This window comes from Melospiza melodia, chromosome 1 (assembly GCF_035770615.1).
Source record: "Melospiza melodia melodia isolate bMelMel2 chromosome 1, bMelMel2.pri, whole genome shotgun sequence".
Classification (NCBI taxonomy): Eukaryota; Metazoa; Chordata; class Aves; order Passeriformes; family Passerellidae; genus Melospiza; species Melospiza melodia.
The window spans coordinates 130,306,473-130,327,695 of NC_086194.1; the positions used below are offsets into that span (position 1 = coordinate 130,306,473).

At 41.9% G+C, this 21,223-nt stretch overlaps 2 protein-coding genes across 4 annotated transcripts in view; both read right to left on the minus strand.

Annotated features, from left to right (window-relative positions):
* GAREM1 (GRB2 associated regulator of MAPK1 subtype 1) overlaps positions 1–21,223 on the minus strand; it is a 99,884-nt gene that overhangs the window by 74,961 nt on the left and 3,700 nt on the right. For 2 of the 3 annotated variants that reach the window (XM_063168106.1, XM_063168098.1), the window contains exon 1: positions 2,167–2,298. In XM_063168106.1, coding sequence (XP_063024176.1) covers positions 2,167–2,172 — 6 coding nt within the window. In that variant the 5' untranslated portion in view covers positions 2,173–2,298. Of the gene's footprint in view, positions 1–2,166; positions 2,308–21,223 lie in introns of those variants that run through there. The other variant, XM_063168088.1, reaches the window with a different exon arrangement.
* The window catches only part of LOC134424381 (ras-related protein Rab-10-like), a 61,414-nt gene continuing 42,363 nt past the window's right edge, over positions 2,173–21,223 (minus strand). Inside the window, exon 6 of the mRNA XM_063168125.1 lies at positions 2,173–2,307. Within this exon, the coding sequence (XP_063024195.1) occupies positions 2,296–2,307 (12 nt within the window). The 3' untranslated portion in view covers positions 2,173–2,295. The remainder of the gene's footprint in view (positions 2,308–21,223) is intronic.

Here is a 21,223-nt window from a genome sequence, read left to right on the forward strand (position 1 = left end):
TCTTCCTGCTCAACTGTTACAATGAAAATCATGTTGCAATTTGTGACATTGAAATTCTTCCAGGGTTAAAGAACAAAAAATGGTACTCTATTAAAGCCAAAACAAACCTTGAAAGTCATTTCAATGAACTCTCATATTCCATCTCTAGGGGTCATTCTGGTAGGTAGTACATTTCAGCTGACAGAAGTTTAAAGTTTAACCATGTCCCATAATCCAGGCCAGCACCCAGGCCAGCAGGCTGGCTCAGGCAGCTCCATTAAAGCTGGCCTCTCCAGCAGGGAATTCTGGATCCCAGGAGCAGTGAACTGAGACACTGCACAGGGCAGCGCTGACAGCACACTCAGTGCTGGCTCACACACCTCTGGATGGTCTCCACAGCAGCACAAGCTCATCTTTAGGCTATGGAAGGCACCTCTAACTGCATTTAGATGTCAGCATCCAAGTGCCACTGCAGGGCTTCACTAGCTAACCCTTCACATGTGTAGATTCATCTCCCCTTTCACGGAGGCAAGCCCATCAGACACACTCTGGTTCTGCAAATTAGCCCAGACCATTTTTGTGATGTTCCTTTGGCAACATTGGAGCTCATCTCGTGCTCAGTAAGTGTTCTCACTAGTGGAAGCTTCTGAACTTTCAGGTATTTTCATGTCATTAATGAGGGTTTTGTGGCAAGGAACTTTGACAGAAAAACATATTTTGCTAACTAAACACACCCCCTTTTCCTGCATTAACACAAGCCAGGAAGAAAAGCACTTTGACACTTTTGCAGTATCTCAGGGAATGGATTTTTATTTTTCTGGTGTCTGTGTAAATTTAAGATATGAATGAATGGAAACATGAAGAGTCAGGAAACCCTGCTTAGCATATCTTTGTTAACTTTAAAAATGAAGAACCAAACCAAGCCTTCAGTAAACCCATTAAGATCTCTTATGCCATTAACCATTTTATTTTTCATTCTCCTTCCAGGAATCAGTGTAAGGATTTAAAAACATGGCATTCAGTTCAAAGGAAGTGAAGTGTTTATCTGTCCACACCACTGGAGCTTATGCAGCCAGGAGGTGTAAAACAAAAGAATCAACATTACTAAGCATAAGCACCAGAAAATGTTTATCCTAAGAAAGTTAACTTCAGAGAGTTTTAAAGTCACATACATTATGACACCATATGGCATCAGACCAAAGTTTTTAAACATATCATAGAAAAATTAACATTCCAGCAGTGAACTCCAAGGAGAAACAGTACCTAAGAAGGCAAGTGGTGTAATTTCCATCACTGGAATAGGGTGCATTGCTGCAGCTGCAGCACTGGTGTGACTGACACAAACCAGCTCAGCCAGGTCTTGTCCAACTCAGCACACCCTCAGTGCAGTGTTTTAAAGGAGACTGCAGCAGAGCCAAGAACATTATTCCATTGATAACTGTTTATACAGAACACTAATTAAAACTAAAACTCACATCTTTACTTTGTAGCCATGGCTCTTTCAGTTCACACTTTCCAGCTTTGAAAAGTTTCTACCTACTGCTGTAATTTAAACAGTTCCCACTCATTGTATTGCTCTGTTCAGCTTGTGATAAGAACACTAAACAGCAGGAAAAAGTATTAAAAATAATTTCCTAGCAAAGTAAAAATAATTTCAAATAATAAAATAAATATGGATTAGTTGGATCATAGCTACTTGGAACAACAGTATTACTCTATCATCCAAGAAGGCAGAGAAAGACAAGGCACTACTGAGGAGCATTAATTTAAAACTGCAGTATTATTATGAAGAGTCCCTGGTGTTTAACATGAAAACATCAGAAAATCCCCCCCAGCCTGAATGTAAAATCCATTCCATCTTTGACCAAACATTTCAAGGCAATATCAAACTTTCACACTTGTGTCTCCACATTCACACATGAGAAATGCTGGCAACTCATTATGCTCAAATTGAAATCAATTCCTCTACACAGCTACATGTTCTGTCAATGTGCTGCTCAATGAAATACATCTATTTAGCAGCCCTGCAAGCAAGTCAGTATCTCTTGCTCTGTAACATTACCAAAAAGTTAACTCACAGACGACAGCATGAGAGGCATAGCTTCACCCTCTCAAATATAACCATCAGTATGAGTGGTAGGCAATGAATTATTTTTGAATTTGTATTTCAGTGAACATTAGCTTTACCTGCATAATGCACAGGGATTTCTATCTTTGGCCCTATGACGTAGTGACCCTCCTCCAGACTGTGAGCTGTGATGGTTGTCCACTGCCGGCACGAATGAATCAGAAGATAATCGCTCTCCCGAAGACCTTCTATAGTTTCTCCTGTAAGACAGAGGTAGGGTTTTTTTTAAAAAATAAAACAAACCACACTTACTGCATGATGAATTAGGAGAACATCACAACAAGCATTTTATTCTTATTGGTGTTAATTTTTTTCTGGACTTTTTGGTAATTAAAAATGCAATTAAGTAAATTTCAACTCTATCCAGTATTCACTTTTGCAACTTAAGCACCTTACCTTCCAGAAAACAAACAAGAAGCAAAACACCTCAGTGCACGCATACAATATCACAGAGATGTAATCCAGATTACTGAGTAGTGGCTCTGGGGCTCCTTTTTCAACTTTCTGCTCTTCATATTTCTATTTCAGTCTGCCTATCTCGCTTGATACAAATACTCAAGAGGTCCTTTAGTTTTTAAATAAAGAAAAAAATCCCCACCACATTTTCGTATTTTAAAAGAGAAGCATCACACTACCACACAGTAGAAACTGGATATCACACTTCCAGACACAGAGATTTCATCTTTGCCATTCTATCCCTTTGCAAGCCACTGCTTAATTAGCCATTCAGATGTCTATAAACTTAATCCTATCACTTAAGGAAGAGAAATTAATAAATAAATATTTTAAAAATTTTCACAAACATCTAAGTCCCCTCTCAGACTGAAATTCAATGAGAGGCCTACCCAGACAATGTGTTGCTCACCTTTCTAAGGCACTCTCTTATACTTTTCTACTCTGGTGTCTGTCAAACCCATCCCAACCACAGTCAAGGATCAAACTCTTCTTTCTTCCCTTGCCCTCACAGCTTTGCATTTCTGCAGAGTATCCTCCCCTGTTCTACAGCTTGCAGTGCGTGATCAGGTCTAGAGTGCTTTGCTAGGCTTTCCAGTAATTCCAAGAGCCATATTAGGCAGACCACCTAAAGTGCCAGCTAAACAAGTGTGATATGATGTGTGAACAAAATTTCACAGAGCAGGAAACTGTTCTGTGTATCATCACAGAACTGCTCTTACACACCTGCAGTCCTGCTCAGTACATTTCTGCATTAAGCACACAAAAACCCAGCCTTTCTCCAGGTGTCTTCGAAGCAGTCACTTGGACTTTCAGGAACACTCAGTAGACACTAAACACGGTCCAAGAATAATGAAACTTTAAATTTCATTTTCCTTCTCTCCCACCAGCTCTCTGCAGTTACAGCCAAAAATAACACAAATAGTTTAGCCCTGGAATCAAGTTTGGACAAAACCCATCCCCTTCGGTTACTACAACAAACTGAACTTTCTCCACATTGTCCTGATATCCCTAAAATTCAGTGGAAGAATGAGAATTTCCTGATTTTTTCCTGGGGCAGCAGATATTTCTGCCTGCAACAGGCACTCTTCCACCGTAGGCAACAGCTTCTACATAGCCCATTCCTGCCTGATTTCATGCTCCCATTCTATCAGAAAGCACCCTCCCACACAATTTTAAACAGAGCAACTGGTGTGTGTGAGAATTGTTAAGATTTTAAATCATAAGACAGCATTAGGGCCATCTGCTCTGACAGCCTTTGGCCACAGGATTCTGCTTGTCTCCTCCAGAAACTCGGATCTGGCTAAACGAGAGAGAGACACGGCCAAACCTGCAGAGTCCAATAGATGGACCTCCATGAGTCTGCTGTTCCATGGCCTGTTAAACTTTAGAAACACTCCTGCTTTGCCCATTTGTGTCTTTAACTTAAAACCATGGGTAAACTGCTATGATAGGGGTGTAAAGGAGAAAAAAAAGGAAGTCAGAAGGAATACAAAGCTCCTTGGTAGCAGTTATTCTTGCTCAGATGAAAGCACATTTCTAGGTTCCCTTCTTTTCCACAGCACAGAAAGGAGCTTCCAGGTAAACAGGCCATTTCATGAACTGGCTTCCAGGTGTTCCTTGGACCACATCCCTTGGCAGCCCAGACAGGCAGACTGCTTAACACCAGCTCCTGATCCTGGGAAGCACCACCCCTCCACCCACGGCACACTGGGATAAAGGATCTCATAAAGCCCAGGGAAGAGTGGCAAAATTACCATGCAGCACCAGGGAACTCCTTTCCCATCCATATCTTGAAAGAAATTCACATATATTTGCTGAAGGAATTACACATCTGCTAAGTTTTAGCAAATTATCAGATCTCGAACATCTCATGTTTTCTGCTCACAGGGCAACCTCTAATATGTATAAAAATTACCTTCAGCTTGCTGCAAAGTTTTATGATTTTGAGGGAAAGCACAATAATAATAACAACAACAGTAATAATAATAATAATAATAATAATAATAATAAATGGTGTTATTTGAAACTCATGTTTCAGTTTTGAAAGTTACACTCATGCTTCCTATAATCCGTGGCAACAAGTAATTATTCTGTCCCACAACAAAATCCAACCAATGGCACCTAAGGGAAGACTTAGCATTTTACTAGTTTCACTGACAGTGGTGAACAAATTTGGAATAAAATAGAAAGCCTCTCTGGTATACATTTTCTCTGCCTTACAATCTGTAGGTATAATTTCAGACTATTACCTAAAGGAAGGCTGGACTCTATATCCAGAATTGCAGGGAAATAATTATAGTATGGGTCACCCTCGAAGAATCTGAGGAAGATATTCTCAGGAAAATAAAGACACCCATTATGAAAAGGTGCTTCCAGCCATGGCTCACATGCTGTGATCTGTTTAAGTGGTTGCTCCACTAAAACTGGGTGGGACAGGTGAGTGTAAAAAGAGATTAGTAAGGCAGGCCCAAGAGTGACTACATCATTGAGTCTGCAGCTGGAAGTATCTGTATTTTCTTAAACAGAACCCTGGAAACCACAATTCTCATTACACCAATTATTTGCTGCAACTGATTACATCGGAAATGAATTTCATGCTATGCCACAGGAGACTGGAGGAGACAAGGTGAAGCAGATGTGACGAGGAGTTGACACTCCCCTTGGCTCCTTAACAAAGGGCAGGTCTGCCCTTACCAAGCCCTGATCTTTCCTAACCATTGGTGAGACAGATTCCTGGGGTTTGCTTTATAGGAAGAGGCTCCTTGTCACCAAGGGATTAAAGGAGTCAAAAACACTTGGCTGATCATGGTATCCAATCTATGCAAGGAAACTGTGACTGAGGACAACAAAGTAGCTCACTTCTTTCTTCCATTTTCTTCTACTCTATCTCCCCCACAAGACTTGCTCACTGATTTTAAAGTGCTTTCTTCCTGGAGGGGAGGACTTTCCAGGCTGGAAACCCCTCTGACCCTTGCTACAAGACTCCTGTCCCAGCCCAACCCAGCCCAGGCTCAGTTATCCCTTCACACTTCTCTCAGCCAGCCATACCTTGCAAAACAGCCACACACACTCCATCTGATTTCCCCCCACCCCAGTGGCATAAGTTGTGCAAGCCTTTCATTAACCACATTTTGGCTGTGTGGGAGAGAACCCAGCAGCCCTCACATTCACCAGCTATGCAACTCAGTTCTCACTATTCAACACACTCCTGGGCTGCTGCTTACATAAAAATAAGACAACATGAGGAAACAGAGAACACAGGCCACTCATCTTTAGCAACAGTTTTGTCTCTTATGATCCAGTGTGGATTAGGTGCTCTATCTTTTCACCCTCTCCTCCCTGCCCCACATGCCTGCAATATAATTAAACCACTACAAAGAATCGACAGGCAAATACTTGTGCTGGTCTTTTACTCCCCCAAATAAAAGTCAAGCGAAGCACTGAACTACCACATGCAATTCCCCACCCTTCCCCAAGCTGCCTCCCTCCTTCCAAAATATGAGTCAAGTTTATTCATAATAATGCCTGAGACTAAGACACCCATGATTTGCTAGCAGCTCCTAAACCCTACATCAAGTGTCAACACCCATCCTTGCCTGAGATCAAAAGCCTCACACCCCTAAACTAAAAACTTAGCCAGTATGTTCCCATACAAGCTGATCTCCCACAAGTCTTCTGACCACAATCAGTATCTGGGTACTTCACTTAGCACCACCAAAACAGCACTGCAATAGGTCTTCAGGTGCTCATTGCAAATAAGATTCACTATGATTTTTGAATTGCATGACCCATTTCTGTACAATTCCTAAAACCCTCTAATATTGCCAACACCACACTTGTTGAAGGGTAGTTGCAGGGGAAACACTAACCAGGAAAGGAAAATCATTCGCATGTTGATACAGTCATTACAAAAAAAGGTAATTGCTTAATCAAGAGTCCCATTCCTATTAAACACTATCTACATTAAATACCAATACTACTTTAATAATTCTTTCTAGTTCCAAAACTGGATCATCCATATTTGGCAAATCTTGACTCTCTCATTGTAAATATTTCAATTTCAATTTAACAGCTAACAACTGTAGCAAGACTGATGAAGGAGCAACAGGATTGCTTCATCTACAAATTCAGAGATGAAATTACGTCTTCACCTCCACTTTTTGAGAACCAGGTGAGAAAACAGAAGTCAACTGCATGCAGGGACTGAGTTTATATATGCCTATGCTGCAGCACAGAAAGTAATTTCTCTTGAAAAGAGACATTTCTGCAAGTTGTTGTCACTGCCTACTTTCTAAAGACGCACGCATTTTTATTTAGTTTAGCATTTCACAATTCCAAAATATCTATGAATTCCCCCAAAGCCTTAGGAGAAGAACTGAAGACCATTTCAGTTTTGAAGGATCTGAGCACTCCTGTCTCCTCTTTGCTTCCTCCTGGATCACAGAATATCTCAAGTTGGAAGGGACCTGTAAGGATCATCAAGCCCAACTGTTCATCCCTCACAGGACTGGCTAAAACTAAACCATACGGGTAAGTATCATCAAGATACTCCTTGAACTCTGACAGGTTTGGTGCCCTGACCACCTCCATGGAAAGCCTGTTCCAGTGACTGACCATCCTTTCAGAGAAAAGCCTTTCCCTAATGTCCTGTTACAGTCCACAAAAGAAAACTCACAGGTCCCACGTACTCTGCTTGCCAAAGACAACAATGACTTTTCAACACCAACCACTAAAGAAAATTCAAGAAACAAATGAAAAGAACCAACCAACAAACCAACAACAAAACTTTTACGGTTCTTCTCCTAATATTGGAAAAACTAACATTCAAGTCACTGCAAAATGTTCAGGCCAATATGACTCACTTACTCACTCACTCACAGAAACTACACAGCTAAAAATAGGCAGTGATGTGCAGGAATACAAATGCTTTATAATGCCACATACTTTGTCATTGTGGCTATGAGTTTGCATCACTGCCTTAAAGCACAAGCTTTGCATCTGGAGACATTAAAATAGTAGGTAACCAGGTAATTCAGAGAAAGAGAAGTTGTTGCATGCAAGGTTCCAGTAACGCAAGAGATTCCATTTTCACACACCAGATGAGCTAGATACCATTTCCTTCTGCCAGGAAGATGTTATGGACACATTCCACTCATCTCATTCATCACAGAAGACTGCAAAGTGAGCTTAGTGCTGTCCCTTGCACATCAGCTCAAGCACGCGGAACTTGCTCTTTCTGCGATGAATAAGCTTACAGAAAAGAACCAGGAGCTCACAAGAAACTTAAGATGGCTTTTGTGAAATAACTGATGAAAAAGATGCCTGGGAAAACCCCAGGGAAAACTCAGCAAGACTTAGGGCCATGTGTTTTCATTAAGCCTGAACACCATCTGCATGCAAGGTAACAGATGCCATACAATTAAGTGCATCACCCAGACTGTCTTGGTCAGTTAAGTTGGTGGTGAGTTTAATTATTCCATCTAATGTTCCATAATCACATTACATATCATTACATAGAAAAATCTCAGCAATATTAAAAATCATGACTGGGTGCTCAGCCAGGTACCAACCAAACCACACAAAAGAATAACATCCACCTTATTCCCCCCTCATGTTTGCACTAACATTTGCTAGGAATGACGTGCCAACTGGAAAAAGAGGTGGCTGGCTGGTCAGGTGAGCACCTGTGCTGTGAAATAATTAGGCAGAACTATCAGCATGTGCCTACTGTTACAAGGGAAAGAGGTCTATCTGGCAACAACTGAAAACTAAGAGAAAGCAAAACTATCGAAGCCAGAAAAAGGAAAGAAGTGAGGTTCTTATTCATCATGCTCCCATTGCACTGTAGAGCCCTACTCACACACTATGTGCTTCACTGGGCATGCAGCTTGCCTGGATTTTCCCTAGCTGAGGACCAAACAAGCCATGCATTAAGATAAACCTTAACATTACCCTACCCCATCATGAAAACAAAAGGACAGCCCCACACAGCATGAAATGCAGTTATAATCTATCTCTTGTTAAAAAAAAAAAAAAAAAAAGAAAAAAAAGACACTACTACAGACTTGCATGGCTCTGTGCAAAGGGATGTTTTGGGTCAGAGGGAGGTCACACTGCTAGCACAAATATAAATGCCAGTGCTGCTTTTTCATGGCAAAAGAAGGAACATACAAAATCTGTCACTAGCAAACTAATAAAAGCTGTCTTGTTTCTGGAAAGGCAAATTTGTGTTTCAACAGACACAGTTAGTCACGTCGCTCCCACACAAGGTAACACCTTAAGATGAATTCAATTTCTTTTCATCTTATTGGGAGATCCACAGAAGGTAAAAGATGAAGCCAAGGCCTCCTCTCAGCACAAAAGCTTTGGGGAGACCCCATCTAAAACCCAGAGCTCAGGGCTGAGCAGTGATGAGACAGCACACCTGAGGAGACCACACACAGGTGAGAAACACCCAGCACCTGTGAGCAGCTGTGAACTGCAGGCATCACACACACTTCAGTCTCCTTGGCAATGAGGGTATGGGAGCCACACAGGTACCTGCAAGCCTTTCCAGGGTATGTTTGCAGTACCACCAGATGTTAAAACAAGGCTGAGTACCACAACATTTTTTTGCTTAAAAAAAAAAATAAAATAAGAAAGAAAAGATCAAAAATAACTGAAGAGCCATTCTTATCTGAGAGTCTTTGTTTCCTCTCACTGGTGGGCTAATCCTTTACATAATCTTCAAAGTGGTCTCAGCACTTTAGTTCTTGTTTAGTCAGTTGTTTGTTTGGGATTCCGATCTCTTAAAATACAACACAACAAAAAATCAGGCATAACATCCACAAAAAAACAGCAGATGGCAACTTCTTGTCCCACACAAACCAAGTAAGCAAAAACAAAAATATGTACACCAGGCTGCATCACAAAGAGCATTCACTATTGATTTGAATTTGTACTCATTTGATTCAGGGACTCACAGAAGCACCAGCAGCACTCAAGCAGCACTGCACTGAGTTTGTTGCTTTCATGGTATTAAGAATACAAGTTCTCTGAAAACACATGCACAAAAAACGCCTCAGAGTGTTAGCATGGGCAACAAGCTATTGAAAGAGAACTCCAAGTTCCTTGCAAGAGTGCAGGGGGCAGCTTCCATCCGACCTGCACAGTGCTGTCAACACATGATCCTTCACCACCCCCAGCACTCAGCTCTGTTACTGCCCCAGCTTTTCCCTGGCACAACAGCTGCCTCCTCTCCTACAAAACATTTCATTGATACTTAGAGCTTTCTTCTTTTGTGGTGATGATTTGGGATTTACGTTTTGGGTGAAGAAACAAAAAGTTTTTGCTAAGTCTGAATATTTAAGTTAGGACAAATTATTTTATTATGATTTAGCAGGCTGTGCCGCCTCTCCTTATGAGAGCTCCATCTGAACTCTGAGGAAGGGTGGAGGGAGAAAGTCAAACCTTTTGTTTTCTGTACACTGCATCACACTGCACACTATCTGCTGGGTGTTTTATCTATGGAGACGCACCTCAATGAATGTCAAAGACTAATAAATATTAAATTAGGGTGGTTTGCTTGCTTAAGCTTTGGCACTGTCCTCTGTTACTGAGTCAAATCTCCATTGAGCTGTTCAGCCTGTCAGTGCTATTTCTTTGGCAAAAGCACTGGTCTGTGATGTAGGTCAGCAGAAAAAGTTCATTAGGTAGAGAAGAGCACCTGAATTTTTCAAGGCTGAAGTAGCAACGGAAATTTGTAGGGAAAAATTCACATCATTGTGATGTTCCTTAAAGGAAGGGGAAGAACACCCTAGAAATATTTTCTACATGATGAAGCCCACTTGTAGCAACATTAGACCTACAAAAATTGAAATTTTTTAATGTCACTGTGACTGAACAGATGTTCAAAAGAGTTACTCTTGCATTAAATGCCTAATGGCAGAGAAGTAGAAAGAGCATGCAATTGGAGAAAACACTACTACTATGGAAGAAAAGCCTTCTCTGAAAGCCACTTCATGTTATCAGTCTGACTTTCTGATTTCATACACACACAAAACAAGGTTGATTAAAAAATTAAAATCAAGCTGATCAGAGAAACTTCCTTGTTTAAAAGAAAGCATAGCAACCTGCGTGGGAGTATATCATGCAAAGTCTAAATACAGCCTGCCAGTAATTTAAAAGGGTAAATATTATAATTTCTAGGAGCAAATATTATAGTTTCTAGGAGTAAGATGAAAAAAAAAAAACAACCCAACCAAAACAAACCACATTAAAATTTAAACATCTCAGGGCTATATAATGTAGTGTACTAAATTTTTAATTTAAAGTGGGCAGATTCATTAGGCAAGCCTGACAGTGGTCTCAACTGACTTTCTGTGTCTGAGCATAGTGGAAGAGATGAAAACAGAAGGCTCTGTACTCAGCTACACAATCTTTTGATCTTTCAACACATGGATCTATAAAAATATTCCAGTTATATCTAGGGCTATTGATAATCAGCCTCACTTTTCAGTTTCCCTTCTTCCTTCTCAAACAAATTCCCAAGTAGTTTTCAATATGTACTTCCATTTAACACTTCCATTCCTGCAGCACATTCATTTGTGCTGCTTCCCATTATCTGGATCAATGAGCATTTCTGTCATGATTCAAACTCCAACTTAACACCCTTCTCTCCAAAAAAAATAAACCCAAAGCAATACTGACTTGACCTTCCATCAGCAGCACAGAATTCATATCTTCCAGTGGGTGAAAAGTTTCCTTTGACAGCATAAGGATTCATACTTAATTTGATTTTAAGATGACTTACATACTTCCTTTTTTGCCAGAAACAAGAAGTGGGGAAAAGTTGTAAGCATAGAAGTTCAGTTAAAATTAGTCTAAATTCTTCTGTGCTGTCTGTCAGATTAAGGCTCAATCTACCGGTGTTCAGTGTTGCTTTTTAATCACAAAAAGAGTTTAAAACAAGAGGTTTTAAAAATTATTTTTATTTGAGAGCTAGGCATCAAAGCCAGCTCAGGTTGTGCCTCACAAACTCAACAACAATTTCACATCATCTCTTCATTAATTCACTGCTGGAACAATGTAGGAAATGTCAATGAGATTTGTCCAGCCTCATCCAGTGCTGCCCAAGAGCTGCTCATCTGCAGCAAGGTCTGCCACCAGCAATTACACTTGTCCCCACCTTGGATGGTGGAGGGAGGGACACTGAATCTTCCTGCAGCTTCAGGGGAGCTGGGCAAGATGCACCTTCCCAAGAAACAGTTTGTCCCAGATGAAGCCTCTTGCCACTGCACACCTTGGCTGAAACACAAGTGCTGCTGGCTGCACTGCAACAACTTTCAGCTGTCTGAAGAGGGAATGCAGCTTGCTTCACTGACCCTACCTGCTCAGCAAGGAAGGAGCAAGGACAGCATCACCCCCAGAGTGCCTTCTGTTACCACCTGGGGTACTTTGTGCATTGATGTAATCCTTCAGCCTCACAGTACTGTGATCAGACTTTGCTCTGGGCAACCATTAAATATTTCACAATCAAGAGAAAGGAGATAAGGCTTTATTTCTGCAATTTCCAATCCCTCTGCAAAAGCGTGATAAAATCAAATTGCTTCAATCCAACTGATGCTGAACTTAAGCTATCACCCACTAATACCTAACAAGAGAGCAGAGACTCCCAACCACCTATTCTTTTTATGCCTGCCAGCAAGAAGACAGATTTATTTCTCTAGGATTAGAATTTTGCTATTGGAATGACTGGATATACCAGTACTGTTGCAACAAATCAGCATAAACCATAATCTCATTACAAAGCTATGGGACAGATTAATCCACTGAAAAATCCAGTTTGTTCCAAGGCAAGCTTTTCCCTAGCTGCAAATATACAGAGACAGCATCTCAGTGAGCCTTCAAAAAAACCTCTTTGACCTACTGCAGGGAAGAGAAGGACAAATATTTTATAAATAAGCAGTAACTGGAATTTTGGTGCCACTGCCACTGATGGTAAACTCTCTGCTGACTTCAGCAATCTCACAGTTTGAACTTTGGCATCTTGCTTTCTTTGTGTTCATAAGAAATCTAGTGAGGAAAAAAAAAAAAGAAAGAGTAGTAACAACACAGATTTCATTGAGCTTTGTTTGTGTTTATTTCAAGCCTTCAGAGCTAACATCCCAGAATGAGAAACCTTACTTTTTATGAATTCAAGCCAAACAAGCCAAAACACATCTTTCAACACAGACTGCTCTTCACTCCCACACAGGGGGAAAAAACCACTCAGTACAACAACATCTTAACATTCACGTTCCAAAACAGAGTAACTTGCTATTGCTACCATAATTACTCTTCTTATTAATATTGAGCATCATCAGATGTAACTGCAGATTTGCTGTATCCTCATGACAGATTTAATTCTATGATTGATCAAACAAAACAGTCAAACGCCATGGTTACTTACAACAGCCTAGAAAATATCAGCAATTCTTTAAACTATTCTGATACTCTGCAACATGTTGAAGTCTGCCAACTATTAGTGGCAACTATTTGTCATGGTAAAAAAAGGAAGGAAAAAAATCATACAACCATACAATTCCTTAAAAAAATTAGATTCTTACAGAAGGGAGCTCTCTGGTTTTGAAGTCACCTAACACCACAAATCTGAAGTGCTAAGAAAAACAGCAAGGAATGACAAGTTTAACGGCACTTAAAATGGCCACAGGTTAGAAATATCGAGGAGAAAGCTAAATAACTTTTCATTGCATGCAAGAGAGGTTCAAGCCTAGTTTATTATTACTATAGGGAGTGAAAGGAATTGTATTGATCTCATATGTTGTTAATTTTCCATTTTGAATTCCCATGGCTAAAGTCAAAGGGGTAAAAAAGTTAAAATATTTATCTGCCCTTTGCAATGAAGGCACCAGGCCTGGAAATGAAGAATGCAAAGATCAGCTTTCAAAAGCAGTCTGATAGGTGAAGAGAACAACAGCACTACCTGACCAAAGGAAAAACACAGCAGTAACGAGATCTCTGAGCTGTTTGCTGCCATACAAATAAGCTCCTTTAAATACTTCATTCAGAGAACTGAGGTTCTCTTTCACTAGAGGCAGGTGTTCCTCATTTTAGAGAGCTGCTGCTCAGATGTGTCTATAAATACTGTGAGGTCCACTGCAGCACTCCCAAGTGCCTGTTTAGCATCAGGTGCCCAGCTGGAGAAGCTTAATACTTAAGGGGTGGGAGGTCAGCATTTAGCATTGCACTTAACACACTGTCACTGACTTCCTATTTATGTCCAAGCACAGATACTGAGTGGTTGCTTCAGCTGATCAAGCCAGAGGCAGCTGCACACCTTTGGCTGCTGCACAGGTCTGGGGCAGTGAGGTCAGGGAAGGCTGGGGAAAGCTCCCCAGAGTTGGGATGCCAATGGAGAAAATGTTAACCCTACCAACCTCATGGATTTAAGAGCTAGAATTTGATTCCAGATTGCCCTGGCAGACAGAGAAACAGTCTGTTCATTCAGACTTATCCTGGGCACAGCATGAGAGCTGGGGAGCTCTCATTGACAGTTATTTATAATTAGATGATATTTTAAAATAGCATCCAAGTAAACATGCTCTATCCTCTCATTATCTATCCCAAGTCCTAAAGGGACACCATGGCACTTTGTGTTGCACAGCAGTGATCCCTGCTTGAACTTAGGGCATCTTGGACAAGCTCCCAATTAAAAATAAGTACCCCAAATGCAGGAGCTGCTCAAGCATAGTTTTCTTTGGCTTTCAGAGAACTCATCATTACAATTTAATTTGTCTCTCATCTTTCTTTCAGCCCGGGTTTAAGGATGAAATAAAAACAGCTGGAAGTGAACAAAAGTTCATCTCTGCTCTGAAGTGGGGCTGCCACCTGGCTGCTTGCCCAGTGGCCTGGCCCACCTCCCTGTGCCCTCTCAGTCCAAGCAGGCACTAATGGCCTGTGCACACACGGCCCCTGATTGCTGGAGCTGCCATTGCCTCTGCTCTTTAGCTACATCCACCCCACCCCTTCTGCTCAACCTGCAAAAACTAAAGTGTCACTAACAGGCAGGTAACGCCTCTTCAAACATGGGCTGACTGCATACAGGGACAGAAGCATGGATGTTCAATTCTAATTGGCACTTCTTTGGTCTGCTTACATCCTGGAACGTATCTGGGTAATACAGGAATACTAACAGGAGGAACACATTTAAAGCAGCCCTACACCTTTTCTGATCAAGAACAGTCTTAATCCTGAATACAGTTTATTTCCATTGTTTCAGAGAAATTTACACTTCAGCTGTAAAGTATAAGAAGAATGGATTTTGCTTTTAATAAAACATAAGGGACAAGTGAATAACAGCTCTTAACAGCTCTTTGATAATATTTCTATCACCTTAAGAAGGCACACACAAAAATAAAACCCAAAAAACAACCCACCCTCCTGTGGAAAGGAAAGCTTTTACTTTTGGCAAGCAGCATGCAGAACACAGAGTGAATAAAAAAGCCCATCATGCCTCACTCTCCCCTTGAGGGCACGTTTATCTTTGCCCACAGGCAATTTGGTCGTAAGATATTTTGTTATATATTGACAGGAATCCAAATGATATTTGACATTGCAACCCATAAGACATGCAACAGAAAACTCTCCTCCTCCAGCCTGCCCTACATTTGGCTGCAGTGCTGTCACAGCTTTGCTGCTGCTCTGCAGCCACATCCTGGGTCCAGGGGCTGCAACAACACATGTGTGTGTTACTACATTTTGTATTTTGAGCCCTCTCACCTCTCTGAGTCACACATGTGAAGATGCTTTTTATATTTTCCTGCTACAAATTTTCTGCTTTACATTCAGAGATTAAGACAGGAAAAAAAAAAGTCTGACCATAATGAAATTATGTTAGTGCACCTTGGGTAAAATCTCAGATTTAACTCTATGTGTGTGCCTGTGGCCCCTTCAAAGAGGAAACAGGGCAGTTTGTCCTTGGAATACATAGAAGCCTAAACAAAAAGAAGTAGGAATATAATAAAGTGCTTTGGAAGCCAGTCTTTCAGCAAGGATACACACCTAAGATTCTCCTTTTGGCTCAACACATCATACCACAAATTGACAAGGATTATTGTTATTCTTACAAATACACAGCATGCCCACTCTCATTCTCTAGGTCAAGCCAGCAATCAGTGTGGGCTAAGAAAAGGAAGCATTACATGCAAAGCCTATCAGTTCACATTTGAGTCCTGCCAGCAAAACTCCCTTCACTCAAGTGAAAGAAAGAAGTGATCATGTCAGTAGCACAGTGCAGGACTCCACAAGGGGAGATGCCACGTTTTCTGCACTGATAGCAGCCACCCCTCTGCAGCAGGGAAGGAATTGCAGCTCCTTCTAACAGCAATGAGCTGCAATTCCAGCTTCTGCTCTCAGTGACCAGAAACACTGAAGTCTCTCGAAATGCCTAAAATTACTTTGCTTGCTTGCTTTTCCATGTCTGGTAGCATATAGGCAGCTATTCCTCCTGGAACACACACAGCAAAGCACCACACTGCTCTCTGGTCCAACAAAGAGCCTGACTTCCTCCAAGCTGAGGGAAAAAGAAGAAGGCAGAGCAAAAAGATGAGGGCATGGAGGGATGAAGAAGCAGAGTTTGCACAGGTGCTGGAAGAAGACAGCACAACAGATGAAAGGGGTGAAAGACTGTCCTATGTGAATAAAAGAAAGGATATGAGAAGCAGCTCCTTTTGCTGCTCCATCCTGCCACTACTGGAGTTTTACCTGACAGTGACCTTGCAGATAACCTTGCAACACCTCCTGGAAGCCCACAAATCCAGGACAGGGCATGGAACAAATGACACAGATTGGAACCAAGGGCTCCTTGAACCCACCATGCTCTAAAGGGACACGCTGAAAACAGGAAAGCTGGACAAGAAGAGATCTGTGCACAAATGCCATTTTCCTCCCCCTCCTTGAAGAAAAACTTTCCTTCATTTTCCCACTCCAATCTTCCCTCCTTCATCTCCAAAATGGTGAGGTGCCAGGAAGCAACAAGACTAGCTTTCAGTGGGGCAAATAAGCAAAAATGCCAGTTGGAACCACAACAACAGAAAAGCTGCAAACTGAAAAACAAACACAGGAGAGGGGGTATCCAAGCATTTGTGGACTACTTGGAAATAGCTCCTGGAAGTTAGTAACTTGACTATTTAGACTGCATAGCTTTTACAAACCCAGCTGCAAGGCAAACATGCTCTGTTTCATTCTGGCTGCCCAGCCCAGGCAGTGCTGAGCAGCAGCCCTGGCAGTGCAACAGCGAGTGGGGGCAGCTCTGAAATGATGGCTGATGCTGCACACAGGGACCTTCCTCCCCTCGTGCCCTTGGCTCAGCCTTGGGCACACAGCCTGACCCTTCAGGACAGAGTGAATGCTTATGCACTCTGTTCAGGGTGGTTAATGTCTGTACTCTGTGCACCTAGCCCCCATCCTCCTTGCTGAGCAGAACAGCGTCCCCACACAGCCTCTCGTCCAGCACATTGCCTTTGGAGGGTGCACACCCCCACACCGTATCCCAGCCAGCAGCTGCTGATCCCCTAAACAGTGGCTGCAGTCCCCCAGCCTGTCCCTGGAAATCTGTCACCCATGGAGCCACATCCTTACCCATGTCAGGTAAGGTTTTGCCATGAGGACACCAAGACAGAGAGCAAAGCAGTACATGGCTCAAAATGGCCCATCAAAAGGGGTTTCTACTTCTTTACTCAGCTCTTCTTCCCACTCCCCCAGCTCTGACTGTAAGGAGAAATGCCCCAACTTCCTTGCCACCACCACAATGTTTTCCCTGCTCATTTCACAAACAGAATTGCAGCATGTTGTGTTTTATATAACATTTGAGTCACTAGGGTTCAGCCCTGCTATGAAGCAACTCCAGTATCAGCTTCATCAGGTTGAGCTCTTGGGCATCTTCCAGCCTCTGAGACCATGTTTAGATCTTTATTCTTGGTTCTCTTAGAAGCCCAGGGACATTCTCACAGACCAAGGAAATCCAACTTCTCTGTGATTACAAGATTACAACATCCTGAAAGAAAAACCCCAAAACCAAAAAGGACACTTTTCAAGTAATTTTGCATTTCTTGAATGTTTGCACTTCCAGGAAGCTCCGAGTGACCTTCCCCACAGCAACAAGATTTGCTGCTTTTCCTGGGAAAACCACCATTCACTCCTCTGCTGAGGATGCAGATGCTGCAATCCCTGGCACAGGGCTCCCCACACCCCCAAACACACAGCTCTGGCAGATATTTCTCAGCATTTCCCATCTTCATCGTGACTTGATCCACTCAGTGTGCACCTTGCAGTCTCAGGAGCATCTCCCTCCACAGAACAGGCAGCCTGAAGGATTAAAGGATGAGGAAGCTGGACTCCACAGCCTCCCCAGCCCCAGGAAGACCCTTCTCCCTACACCAGCATTCAGCACCAAGCCTGGCAGGGCAATATCTCACACAGCAGCAGTACAGGGGAAATTGAGACACAGCAGCTACTCTTGCTGGTGCAAAGCCTCAGCCAAGCAGGCAGGTGCCCTGACAAAGCTGTGATTTATTAGTTTTATGCCGACTTGCACACTGCCTCAGAGACTGCAGTGCAGATGTGGCTCTAATCCTCAGCAAAGACACTCTTCAATCTGCTTATACACCTCAACTTTAAATTTCTGTGCTAAGCCCTTTAGATGAGCAGACATGGCTTACAGGTGGAGGCACAGTGAAGTTTGCTCCACAAGTTTTTCATACTGCAAACAGTATGAAAATCACAGACCACAAATGCTATGTAAAACTCTTTCCAAAGAGAAGGACCATTAAAAGCAAAAAATTTCAGACTTGAAATATTGGCTCACTGAGTTTTATGAAGGTTGGTTTTGAGTCATATGCAATCCACATTAAGATGATGAATATTTTCCTATAGGGGAGAGACTTAAGCTGCCCTAATCCAACCAACTTGTTACTCCTAATGCCAAAAGGAAATACAGCAACACCCATGCCCTTTGCTTCTGACAAACCACCACTGGAATGACTGGAACACACTGCAACTCTTCCCACAACTTCCATCAAATCCTGTTGCACCAGACCATGCTGTCCAATATCCTCCAGCATTTCATCTTGGCATAGCTGCCTTTGCTGGGGCACTACAGGGAGTGCCAGTTCACGTAATCATAGAAGCCAGGAACACCTAGTTCCAGAACAGCACTTACAGACAAAGCACAAAACAACGAAGCCCTTCTTTCCTATGCTAGACTTATACCATTCCTTGCAACAGCAGCATATGATTCATCACACCACATTTGTTTTAAGCTTAGGGGCTCGACTAACTGTTTGAGGCACCTTAATACCTTAGATTTTATGTGTACCTTGTGCTTTATTTGAAAGCTATATGTAATTTAAATGGGGAGAGTAGGGGGATGGTGGAGGAGAACTTCAAGTTTTAGCACTTGAATTCCAATTAAGAAAAGACTAATGGTATTTCACCTTCCAATACCTGAACTACATAATTATTCAGGAAGTGTTTATCCAGTTATGTACACGAAGGCTTCACCTCACAAAGTCAAAACTTTAGAAACTGGAACAAAGAGCTAGTAGTTTCATACCTTGAATAACAGAGAAGAATATGAACATTTATTAAGCACATAAGAAGTAAGAGCAATGTAACTATTTTCCATCCTAGCAGCCCTAACACCCTACCAGGGTTCAAATGTCTGGTTAAGAACATACAATACACACTACTAAAATGGGTATGATGCTGAACTCTTTATCTCACCCTCTCCCAGGGTACTCCTAGGAGCAGGTTTTGCCAAGCTACTGGCTTCCATCTCCAGAAAGGCACAATAATCTTCACAGACACCATTCAGTAGCTGCAGGTTTTAAATGAATTAAAAGCTTTTTCACTAAAATGTTTCTGGAACACATCTCTGCCAGCAGGGGAAAAGGAAAAACCAATCCAACCAAAACAAAAACCCAGGAGCAGTGGTTAGTGGCAACCTGTCAATTGTTTTTTTCATTCAATTGTCTTGATGGAAAAAGCAGACCACACAGTGAAGGTAGAAAGAAGAGGAAGCTAGCAGGAGATGCTACTGGAATTACTCTTCAATGGCAGAACACACAGTCAGAGTTTCAAAGCTGTTCAGCACCTCAGGAAGAAATCAAGCCATGTGGACACAATGGATCTTGAGGATATTTGCTGCCAAATCAAACACTTGTCTTGTCTGCCCCATACATAAGAACTATTACCTGCCACACCTCAGTGGACAAGGCAGCCACACCTACAGTTGGCAATCAGATCATGGCCATTACCCAGGGTCTGAGCATATCTGAAACTTCTTTCTGGTCCGTTCAAAAGCTTTGCCCTACTCCCACATGATGCCTTTTAAAGATTTCTTCAATAGGAGACTACTGAGACATGCTGCACTAGCTCAGCAAAAGAAGGAGGTCATTCAAGACAATTAAAGCACAGATAGCAGCATTCAGACCTTTAAAGAATAAATCTCTTTGTAGTTTCAATGTATTGTTCAGCTGCACAGATAACCCACATTTGTGGAGTGATGCAATGCAAAATTTTCATTATGTACATGGCCACGCTGTTCTATTGAGTATGATCGTCTTTGATAAGATGTGAGGGTGCTCAGTTTGCAGAACTGGAATCAGCTCTGCAGTAATGTGCTGAACAGAACAATAGTCCCCTGAACATGACTGGGGCAGAGAAAGTTGTCACCATGAGAAAGTTTTGCAATGGAAGAGAAAAAGAGAACCTGAAATACAACTAAATAAAATCCCTTTGTCCCCAGGAGCAACAGCAGTACGAACTCACTACTCGCCCACTACTGATATGCACAGGAGTTCACTTAAGGGTAAGAAAGAAGAGAAACACCTTTTAAATCTGTTACCCATTTAACAGATTTTTCCTTTCTTTATAGCCACCAATTCTGCCATTTCATCTTACAGCACATTTACAATGTGTAAGGAGGAATTTCCTTCACTGCCTTGGTGGCTCACTGAGATCCATCATCTCCTCCATAGGAAAGTTCAGCATGTTTTCCCTGCCATGAACAGTAGGGAACTTCTCTGTCAGTTGAGGTCAAGTGCCACTGTATTTGATCCCAACAGAACCACCACATATTTTTTTTTCCCTAGATATTACTTAGGAAAAAAAATAAAAATAATCACAGGACCACATGGCCTCTTAATCCCATAAACCTTAATCTTTGTACACAGAGAATTTCTGTGAACTCTTCCAGTTCAAATTCAGTATATGGGTAAAAAATACCTACAAGCAAAGACTGATCTTTACTTGTGAAAACATATCAAGACTGTCTGGGAAAAAGGGAGTTCCACTAAGAAAAAGAATGACAGGCTCTTATGAATCTGAAGGGAGCAGTAAGCTTACAAAAAAAAGCTTGGCCTAAAGCTCAGCTCTATGCAAAGCAATATTTTCTCGATCTTAACCTTGATAGCATTTCTCTTTTACCCTCCAAAATTATCCTTAGAAAAATAATTACCAGAAATCTAAAGCCCTGAGATCACCAGGCACAACATCATTTATGCACTAGCAACAAGACACAGTCCCAGCTTCGCCATCAGCTCTTTGTCCTGATGGTCTGAGGAGAGCCAAGCCCAGGCTCACGCGCAGCCCCGGTTCTCACAGGCCAGCCACGCTCACCTT